Raw genomic sequence first — 11,460 nt, forward strand, 5'->3', positions numbered from 1 at the left:
GCACTTCCGGGTGTGGCGGAAGTGCTGAGGTTCAGGGCTCCGTAGGTATCGGGGCGCCCCCTGGCATTGACCACGGGCCCCTACAGGGCTGAGCTTCAAAGCTCTGTACCCGTGGTCCCCAAAGCAACCAGGGCGGTCGCCCCCTCGTGGTCTAGAGGAGGTGTAAGCCCTCCTCCGGTCTTCTTGGGAGTCCCGGCTGGGTACCACCCCCAGCCGCGTGCCACACCACAATCTCAGACAGAGATGTGACTTTACTAATGATCTTTTATCCTGTCACCTCAACTATGTCGCGGGCTGTGCATATCCAGTTCATAACAAAAGAAAACAATAAACAAATGCTAGCAAATGTAGGCAAACAAAACGACAATGAAACATTAAAATAAAATTACAAAAATCTTACAGAAATGTCAGAAACAAAAGCCTACATTATAAATCAAGTTCTTACATTCCAACACCGAAATAAATAGTGAAAAAGCCAAGAAAAACTGTTTTGGAAAATTAAATTAAACACATAACACGAATATAATGATGCCAGGAAAACTCCCCAGCAACTTCAGTGTAATCCCTGCTGAAACAGGGTGTAAACATTAAGGTATTTTTTTGCTGCTTCCTTCATCTTTTCATTTCTTAAAGTGTAAATTAAAGGATTTACCAAGGGAGTGAAAAAACAGATCAAACCCCCAATAAAAATTCTTTCATTGTATGAAATACCTTCAATTCGCAAACTGATATAAAGAACTGCAGTAGAAAGATAATAAGATAGCACCACAAGCAAATGTGAGGAACACATCGAGAAGGCCTTTCTTCGACTAGTGGTTGTCTTAAGTCTTATAACTGAAATTACAATCCTGTAGTAAGACCAAAGCACAAAAAGAAATGGAATGAAGACAACAACCATAGCAAGTCCTAGTGCCAAATTGGCGTGAAGAGTAACATCAGTACATGAAAGGGCGATTACAACTAGATAATCACAAAAACAGTACAAGATTTTATTGGATGCACAAAATGGAAGATAGGATGCCAAGGTTACTGAGACTATTGGAAGGAGAAATCCCAGTAACCACACTATGGCTGCTATTGAGATACATGCTTTAATGTCTATAATCACGTTGTACTGGAGAGGCTTCACAATAGCAACATACCGGTCATAAGCCATTGCAGCTACCAAAAACAGTTCTGATCCCCCAGCTGCAATTGTAAAGTACATTTGGAAAAAGCATCCAGCAAAAGAAATTGTTTTATTCATTTCTAAAAGAACTTCTAACAGTTTTGGTATAATTGCTATGGTCACTAGCAAATCTAACAGGGATAAATTCCAAAGGAAAAAATACATGGGTGTGTGGAGCCTGTGGTCTACCACAACAAAAAACAGAATCAGCAGATTTGCAGTAAGTGTTAGTAAAAACAAAATGAGGAATCCAAAGAAAAGAAGTGTCTTGTACTCCTGAAGACCCGGAAATCCAACAATTTCAAACTCTGTGAAAGGTGAAGCCTTGGAATTGTTCATGTTCTTGCTCTTCATCGCCTCCCTGTGAAAAGAAGAATAGGAAATGACTTTTTTCAGCATCTTTAGATAGTAGATATGTAAGGTGCTACATGATATACATATCTTCACCCTGTCAAGTAAGCAAACCAGCTACGTGGCACAATGTCAGAGGTTTCGCTTCAGGTGCTGAAGTCCAAGGTTCTTCCCCTTAACACTAGAATTACCAGAGCCTACGAAAAAACTTGTATATCCGGCCCACCTTAAATCGCTTCTTAAAACCTTTCTCACCTCTCCGCCAGCGTCTTTTGTCATCTAAATGTACTGATAAAGACAAGCTGCCAGCAGCCGGCTATTCCATCCCCCCCAACGACTTAGAACGTAAACAGGCTTCTCCCAGCTCTTGCCTTGATTGATTATCTGGGAGTGAAGTGTAGTTTTAGAGTAGAAATAATAAGATTGTTATTTGAAACACACGCATTTCATATGTGTTGCATTTCTACAGTAATCTGTGTAAACACATTGTTAAAACAGAAACGTGTTATATATTCTAGTAGCAATTGACAAAATGTAGGCATAAACTATATAATGTATGAAGCCTGAAGTCCAAATATCAAAGACACACTTTCACAAAAGATACAAAAGAAAGCCACCGCCAAAAAAACTCACCTTAGTGTGAGACATTGATATGAATTAGCGATCACTGCTTCCGTGGCGTAACAGTGTCAGTCGCTGACTACGCATCAGAAGGTCATGAGTTCGATCCTGCACAACTCCCATTTGAGAAGTGTTCTTATTTTCACTATTTTAGAATAAAAAGATACATTTGATTTCAGTCTGTAACAGCTGGTGTAATTTATGATATTTGTAAAGGTTAGCTTTATTTTTTTTAAATTCACTTTTCATTGTCTCAGTCGCGTTCAGGATCCATCCCTACCGCCCCCAACCTGACACTGCGGTTTTTACATAAAGACGCGCTATAGTTCTGCAGTGTATCACGATACATACGACCGCATGTTTTTTTCCCCCAGTATTGCCAGTCCCCACGTGTTGCTGTATGCTGTTTCTTTTGTACTCCAGGACATGCAGAGGAAAGCATAGTAAAGAGCAGTAACTTCAGCGCTATATGCAATCATCAGACACTCCCCATCTGATGCTGTTTTCACATAAAGACGCGCCAAAGCTCTGCAGTGTACTTGTGACTGCATTGTCGTAGCAATGCTTGCGAACTGAAGTGTCTGCATGCACTTTTCGTGGCATTACACGCGTATTTTTTGAGCATGCCAATGTAGCTCAAACACAGGAACATATGTTGATGTAAAAGTATAACAAAACAAGTGCACTTTTATTCAAGACTATAACCGAAGAAAAAAGAAAGCAAGTTACAGTAGGCGGTTGATATGACAGCTTGCGTGGTGGAATGCTAAGAACTGCTGATTTCCATTCTGTGCTATATAACTTAACATTTGAATCTGATGATTGCATATAGCGCTGTCTGATTTAGTGTGCGCAAGAACATGCAGGTGGCCAGTTGCTGAGTGCTACAACGCATATTTTAAAAAAGAAAGAGACAAATATATGTGACGTTTTGAAGAAATCATTTTATGACGCGAATAGTACCAATCAGAAAACATCGTCGAAGTAATGCAATATTATTTGAAAACGAACAGCGTCAGGTTGGGTGTGAAGTTATACTGGCGCTGTTTGAGTCAGATCAGAAGCTGAATAAGCTGAAAGAGCTCCTGTTCTGACTCTAAGTAAAAAAGCATGAATTAATCAACAGAAATAACCGCGATTGACATTTTAAAGTTAACGATTTACAGTGCATGCCAATTTATAAATTCAATGTCTGTTTGAGAAAAAAAAATCACTTTCTTCAAAGCTGGGAATCGAACTCGCGTCTCTGTGGCACAGTAAGGCAGTGGTGCTCCAAGTCAGCAAACCGTCCTTATAACTTATTTTTTTCAAGATCCATAACACACAGACAGACAGAGCACTGCGTAATACAGAGACAGACAGGCAGAGATATACAAATAAACAGTGAAGGCACATGTACTGAAAGAAAAAAAAAATCAACATGTGCGTTGTTTCTGCAGCACTGAATAAGCTCACCTGGTCTAACATCACCCCTCCCCCCGATCTGACTCTCTAAGTAACAGCGCAAGTACAGACACAAATCAAGTGCATGTGTGTACTGTATAATATTAACAAAAAGAGCAGCTTACTACTGAAAACGGCAAATATAGGAGTGAGTGGGGATCAAACCAGTACTCTTGATTACACTTGGTTTGCGTCTGTACTTGTGCTGTTACTTAGAGAGCCAGATCGGGAGGAGGGGTGATGTTAGAGCGGGTGAGCTCATTCAGTGCTGCAGAAACAACGCGCATGTTGATTTTTTTTTCTTTCAGTATATGTGCCTTCCCTGTTTGTTTGTATATCTCTGCCTGTCTGTCTCTGTATTACGCAGTGCTCTGTCTGTCTGTGTGTTATGGATCTTGAAAAAAATAAGTTATAAGGACAGTTGTTCATGTTAATTGCAGTCTCAATTGTTAAAAAAATATTTTAAAAGGAGCATCCCACATGAAAATATAACGATCTCATTAACTGACAGTGCATACCAATTTACAAATTTTATGTCCGTTTGAGGTTAAAAACAAAAAAAAGAAGTAACACTTTATCCCCAGCGGGGAATTGAACTCATGTTTGTGAGGCAGAGAAAAGCTACTTGGTCTGAGAAGCAAATCTTAGCGTGCTACACCACAGAAACTGTTACACAGTGTGTGAAGCTTTTGTGGAAGTGTTTATTTGATCTTAGGAACTCGGGCTTTACACATTCTACATTTTGTAACATTTATTACTAAAATATGAAAAAGTTTCTGTTTTAGCAATGTGTTTACACAGATTACTGTAGAAACGGAACACGCATGAAATGCATGTATTCCAAATAGCGATCTATTATTTCTATTCTAAAACTCCAGCAGTTCAGTCACTCCCAGATAATCAAACAAGCCATGAGCTGGAAAAACTAAGTGAACGTTTTGCGACGGTGGGGGACGGAATAGCCGGCTGCTCGCTGCTCCTCCAAATCGGCACATTTAGAAGACAAAAGAGAGGTGAGAACGGTTTTAAGGTGGGCCGGATCTACGAGTTTTTTCGTAGACTCTGGTAATTCTAGTGTTAAGGAGAAGCAAAGGTGCCTACATCCGATGAGCCCCAATTAGGGTGAAAGATGTGTCTTGTACTCTTTGTATTATTTCACTGTACTAGGGGGGCTTTGCCTCCCTGCTCTCTTTGCTTGCCAGCCCCCGTGCAGGCCCTATGTGCTTGTCATTTCCCGGATCTGCCACTTGCGGCGAATCGTGCTTTTTTTTTTTTGGATAAACACGAATATCAACTCTGTCTTTGATATCTCCATCTTTTGAAACTATTATCACTGACAATTCATCACATGTTGCTTTATTATGTATTCGAGCAAGTTTCATATAGAAATCCCAGAAAACTGCTTTGTCTGTGTTTTTCAGATACATTTTGTGTAAAGTGCGATACTTTTGGATGTATGGATTTGTATCCATTATTGGCTATAGAATTTCTAATACGTCCGATCATTTAACTCTTTCGATTCTATGTTGCATCGCTTCTCCGTGATCATAAATATAAACCTGACCGAATTGTGATTTCTTGTAGTAGCTTGTAGAAACTTGTAGTAGCTTTAATTGTTGTGGGACCACAGATTCTCAAAGCGTATGGTCCTGAATCGTGTAAATCTACGTTTTGAGTATTGAATGATGTCAACACGAACAGATTATTTTAGATGCAGTTATTTTGCCTGTTGTGTTTGTGGATTTCACTTTCACCAAATAACAAATCTTTTATTTCTTGCGGATACGCCTCTTCATTGGGAACAAACACTACTTTTCCCTGATGGCAGCACGAATTAGATGATCTACAAGTCTCAACTTAAACTTTAAAGCTAAACAATATCTACATACTTTTGTCATATCACCTATGTCCATATATTCAATCTGTTTTTGCTGTTCTGTTATTTCACAGAGTAATAATTTCCGTTTGTTAGCGATAATGCGTTCTTTACTATCAGTTTTTTGAGACTTTCGAATTTTAGTACTTTCATAATCTCTAACCTGCACTGCATGTGTGTCGCACCAACGTTTTTGCACTTCTTTACGATGTTCTACTTTGTCTGCTACTCTTTGTGTTTTATTTCTGCCCCTGCTTGGACCTGTTAGGTTTTCAACTCCACTTGGTCTATAACTTTATAACTTTCCTTATTTTCTGAATTTGCACTTAGATTATTATTGTTCTTTTCTCTCCAACGCTTTTGGCCTCTTTTCAATGTGCTGCCCTTTCTTCTTCACTTAGTTGCTGATGTGTCATCTAGAACATATAAAATTATTGTCCAGAAAAGGAGTACATCAAAGGAAACACATAGATTGTATGTCTTGTATTCAAATTTATAAGAGCAGAGAGCACAGGAACCTGTGTCTAACAATAGCATTCACACTAATGAGAGGTGAGTGAACCATAGGCATGGTTAAATCTCCTGGCACAAAGTCTCGTCTTGCAGGTCTTGAAATTATCTCTCTTAAAAGTCTTGTCTTGTGTAGTTTGTGGTTGTGGTCATGCTTTCGAATTGCACACCACCCAAACATCAATCACTGGTCAAGTGTCCAGTCTTCATTTCAAAAGCGTGACCTCATATGAAGGGCCTTCCTGTTTTTGGACAACCAAATCCCTCCCACAATTAAATTATTACCCCCCTTTTGTGTGCATGTGCATCACCCATGCCATGACGTATGACTTTATCATTCTTCATGTAAATATGCTGTTAATTAATTGTGTCATATTTTACTTATCATAAGATCACATTTATTTATACTTTGTGTGTTATTGCATTAAGTGTTAGGAAGTATTATTCAACTGGCTGCAACAGGATTTTATGATGTTGGTACCACTCCTGCCGAAATAACCTCCCACCTCCACCTTAACTCCAGACTGGAAGGTTAGAATCACTTCAGATTTCACCTGCGGTCACTGACTGAGATACAGATTATGCCTTAGAAATTTCACTCCTACCTAAAAGCTACGGTCAAGAAATGGCTAATGTCTCACCCTCTTTGAATAGCTCCATCATTTTTCTGTTTCACTGGTACTTCATGCTATTCCATGCAATACATGCACACGGTTACTTGTACGTTGTACATTATATTGCTGCCCCTCCATCTAATGTACACGAGAGACCACCCCCAGAGCTCATTTTATTTTTATAATTGATGTTCATAGAGAGGGCGGCACGGTGGCGCAGTGGTAGCGCTGCTGCCTCGCAGTTAGGAGACCCGGGTTCGCTTCCCGGGTCCACCCTGCGTGGAGTTTGCATGTTCTCCCCGTGTCTGCGTGGGTTTCCTCCGGGCGCTCCGGTTTCCTCCCACAGTCCAAAGACATGCAGGTTAGGTGGATTGGTGATTCTAAATTGGCCCTAGTGTGTGCTTGGTGTGTGGGTGTGTTTGTGTATGTCCTGCGGTGGGTTGGCACCCTGCCCGGGATTGGTTCCCTGCCTTGTGCCCTGTGTTGGCTGGGATTGGCTCCAGCAGACCCCCGTGACCCTGTGTTCGGATTCAGCGGGTTGGAACATGGATGGATGGATGGATGTTCATAGAGTGTAAATATATGCAGATGACACCCTGGATCAGGTGAGGGTTCTTAATCACGTAATGCTATAAGTCATTTTCTCAATTGTGAAGATTAGACAGAAGAGTTCATACTTGTTATTCATTATCCACCCAGCTTTTCCTAATAACCAGATTAATCCAACAGTCACTAAAGCATATAAAATACCAAATCAGAAGGTGGACAATATTTGTAAAGAATGTCACATTGCAGAGCAAGCTTCACAGGAGAGCACAGATGCTATATAATACATAGTGTGAGAGAGATCTCATTTCAGATCTGGAGGACGCTCACAATGCTAGCTTCACGATACTCAGAAGGAATATAGTATGGAGAAACTAGAAGAATCTATTAATGCACACTTTCCAAACTGGTGGCTGAGTGATTTTTAAATTAGAGACACCGACTCTGAGAATTTTTACTGAACATTAATGGTTAAACGAATGTTTCTTATATTACGCAATATAAAAATTTCCACACATCGCTTGTCTTTTTTTATGGCACTGAGTTAAATATATTTCATTCACTATCACGCTATACTTAAGTCCAAATATAAATGTATGAGCCATTTTCCTAGTTATATAAGATTCATAAATATTTTACTAGATGACAATACATAATCTATAGGAGGTTCCTATAACCCCTATAAGTAGAATTGAATTGGTATATTCTTGCCATTTCTAACAGCTTTGAGTAAACATTATTCTTCAGTTAGTGACCAGCCTTACCATGTGTAAGGTGTAGAAGGCATACGGTTTTAAACCGTGCCTGGGCACATGCTCGTGCCAACAGGCCCACGGGCCTTTTGCGTGTGTGAAGTAACTCGTAAAACAGCACTTATTTAAGTGCGTGGCCGTACGTCTAAAGCATACAGAAGAAGAAATTAGGAATCTTTAAGTATAGAAAGAAGAAGTAAAGAACGTTTAAGTTCAGAAATAACTAAAGTTTCTCAAGAAAAGCTAAGTATAGAGAAGATACATTTTTCCCTTTTTTTTGCCTTTTATTCTGCATGTGTAACTATTCTTTCTTTTATTCTTGTGTGGATTATTTGCTTTTAACTTTCACTAAATACTTTAAAAACAAATTTTTGGATGGAGAGATTTCTTTCGACACGCGTTTTGCCCATGCTCGACTTCACCTTATACTTCGGCGGCTATAATAAATATTTAATGTTGTTTTGATATTTTTCAGCATATATATGTGCTTTTTCATGTCCATAACAGTCTTTGTGATATATGCGGAATGTAGTTGGTAAAATTAACTACCAAACTTAATCTATTAAACCTTCTCACAAGTTGGTCTTAGTTAGTACTTTGTTCCCCTTCTCCAACTCAAAGAAGCCCACTACAACCACACTTAGTCTTTGTCTCGGTCTGCTGCTGCTCATTGGCTCTGAGGCCTTGTTACCATAAAGACGTACTGAAACCAGAGTTGCATTGCGTCTTTGTGGACCTGGAGAAAGCATATGACAGGGTGCCTCGAGAGGAGCTGTGGTATTGTATGAGGAAGTCAGGAGTGGCAGAGAAGTATGTAAGAGTTGTACAGGATATGTACGAGGGAAGTATGACAGTGGTGAGGTCTGCGGTAGGAGCGATGGATGCATTCAAGGTGGAGGTGGGATTACATCAGGGATCAGCTCTGAGCCCTTTCTTATTTGCAGTGGTGATGGACAGGTTGACATATGAGATTAGACAGGAGTTCCCGTGGACTGTGATGTTTGCTGATTACATTGTGATCTGTAGCAATAGTAGGGAGCAGGTTGAGGAGACCCTGGAGAGGTGGAGATATGCTCTAGAGAGGAGAGGAATGAAGGTCTGTAGGAACAAGAAAGAATACATGTGTGTAAATGAGAGGGAGGTCAGTGGAATGGTGAGGATGCAGGGAGTAGAGTTGGTGAAGGTGGATGAGTTTAAATACTTGGGATCAACAGTACAGAGTAATGGAGATTGTGGAAGAGAGATGAAAAAGAGATTACAGGCAGGGTGGAATGGGTGGAAAAGAGTGTCAGGAGTAATTTGTGACAGACGGGTATCAGCAAGCATGAAAGGGAAGGTCTACAGGACGGTAGTGAGACCAGCTATGTTATATGGGTTGGAGACGGTGGCACTGACCAAAAAGCAGGAAACGGAGCTGGAGGTAGCAGAGTAAAAGATGCTAAGATTTGCACTGAGTGTGATGAGGATGGACAGGATTAGAAATGAGGACATTAGAGGGTCAGCTCAAGTTGGATGGTTGGGAGACAAAGTCAGAGAGGCGAGATTGCGTTGGTTTGGACATGTGCAGAGGAGAGATGCTGTGTTTATTGGGAGAAGGATGCTAAGGACAGAGCTGCCAGGGAAGAGGAAAAGAGGAAGGCCTAAGAGACAGTTTATGGATGTGGTGAGAGAGGACATGCAGGTGATGGGTGGAACAGAACAAGATGCAGAGGACAGAAAGATATGGAAGATGATGATCCACTGTGGCAACCCCTAACGGCAGCAGCTGAAAGAAGATGAAGAAGATACAGTTGAGACAATGTGTTGACTACTTGTATAAAATAATTACAGCTAGTTGCATAAACTTTACAATTCCTGTTTAGATAACTTAACTGAGTCAAAGCAACAAGATAAGTTGACTTACTTAAGTTGTGTGAAAAACATTTTTTACAGTGAGAGGATTTTTTTTTGTCACAATTTCCCATAGAGATCCATTTGAACACAAGTGTTTGTCGCAGTCTGTTTAAGTGCTTGACATGTAATTCAGATCTTAATAAAGTGTTATGGCAGAGGAAATTTTCTGATTATTGTTTTGGCCCTTATGTACCACGCTGCACGAACTTAAACTTACTTTCAGAGACCCAGGATAAACGTACACTGAAGTACAATTAATTTAAGTACACTAAGTGTGCTTTTAAAAAAGGGGTGCTATTTTTGAGTTGTAAATACATTTCAAACATATCACAAATATGCATTTTCTAACCCTCTTAATCCTTGACAGGGTTGTAGAGAGTGCTTGAGCCTACCCCAGCTAGCATTGGGTGAAAGGCAGGAATAAACCCTGAATACGATGCCAGTCCATCTCAGAGCAAACACAAACACACATACTGTACACCCAAACCCCACACCAGGGCCAATTTAGCATTGCCAATTCACCTAACCTGCATGCCTTTGGACTCTGGGAGTAAACCGGAGCACCCAGAGGAAACCCTGGCAAGAATATTCAGGGAGGATCCAGGATGCAAACCCTGGTCTCAATTGCGCCACCGTGCTGCCCCTTTCATATAAATGTTTAATAAAAAAATCTGATATCCATCTCTGGGGGACGTAAATAAGAAAAAAAGAAAAAAAATGATAACTTCTAAAACAGTTTAGTTAGTTTAGATTAAATTCTTTATAAAGCATATTTAAAAACAACCAACATTAATCAAAGTGCTGTACATCAGAATAAATAACGTAAGTAGAACTACATTCTAAGACCGGATAAAGTTAAACAAAAAGACAGAAAACATAGTAAAAATATTAAAGGAACCAATTCTAATTAAAACGATGTGTGTTCAAACTGGATTTAAAAAATGGCCATAGTTGTAGCAGACCTGACATAAGCAGGTAGTTTCTTCCAAAGCCAAGAAGTGGCTGTTGCAAAACTCACTAACCTTTACATTTTAGTCGAGCCCTCATCACTACAAAGAGCGTCTGACCAGACAACCTAAGTTGGTGAAGTGGAATATAAAGGTGTAAAACTTCAGAGAAGCAGGAAGGAGCTAACCCCAAACAGTTAACAAAATCCCAAAATGCACTTGAATGTTATGCCTGGCATGCATTTTCTAATTTCTATTTTCAACATGTTGACTAACAACTATGAGAATTTTCTGTTCCATGTACCAACTAGCAATCCATCCATCCATTATCCAACCCGCTATATCCTAACTACAGGATCACAGGGGTCTGCTGGAGCCAATCCCAGCCAACACAGGGCGCAAGGCAGGAAACAAACCCCGGGTTCGGTGCCAGCCCACCGCAGAACTAGAAATTAATTACATTTTTTTTAGAGAACAATCATTTTTATTGTATGTTTTGCTCAATTACAAAATGCATTTAATCAGTCAGTCAGTCAGTCAGAGTTGCAGAGGATGCTGGAGCCTATTCCAGCTAGCACAGGGCATAAGGCAGGAACAAACCCAGGAAAGAGTGCTATTGCATCGCATGTCAAACACACACAAGCACACACACCACACACACACACACACACGCACACACTATGGCCAATCCACCTCACCTGCAAGTCTTTGGACTGTGGAGGGAAACTGGAGCAGCTGG

General features: G+C 40.2%; 1 protein-coding gene across 1 annotated transcript; it reads right to left on the bottom strand.

Annotated features, from left to right (window-relative positions):
• Window positions 1-553: 553 nt before the first annotated feature.
• Window positions 554-1,522, bottom strand: LOC114641277 (olfactory receptor 6N1-like). Its single transcript, XM_028790351.1, has one exon. It carries the CDS (start codon window positions 1,520-1,522, stop codon window positions 554-556), a length of 969 nt encoding a protein of 322 aa, XP_028646184.1.
• Between the last annotated feature and the right edge of the window lie 9,938 nt (window positions 1,523-11,460).

The sequence above is a fragment of the Erpetoichthys calabaricus genome, chromosome 4 (genome assembly GCF_900747795.2).
Source record: "Erpetoichthys calabaricus chromosome 4, fErpCal1.3, whole genome shotgun sequence".
Taxonomy (NCBI): Eukaryota; Metazoa; Chordata; class Cladistia; order Polypteriformes; family Polypteridae; genus Erpetoichthys; species Erpetoichthys calabaricus.

What these genes read in the sequence shown, in the direction of transcription:
- LOC114641277 (XM_028790351.1), bottom strand. Translation starts at nt 1,522, where the DNA reads ATGAAGAGCAAGAACATGAACAATTCCAAGGCTTCACCTTTCACAGAG.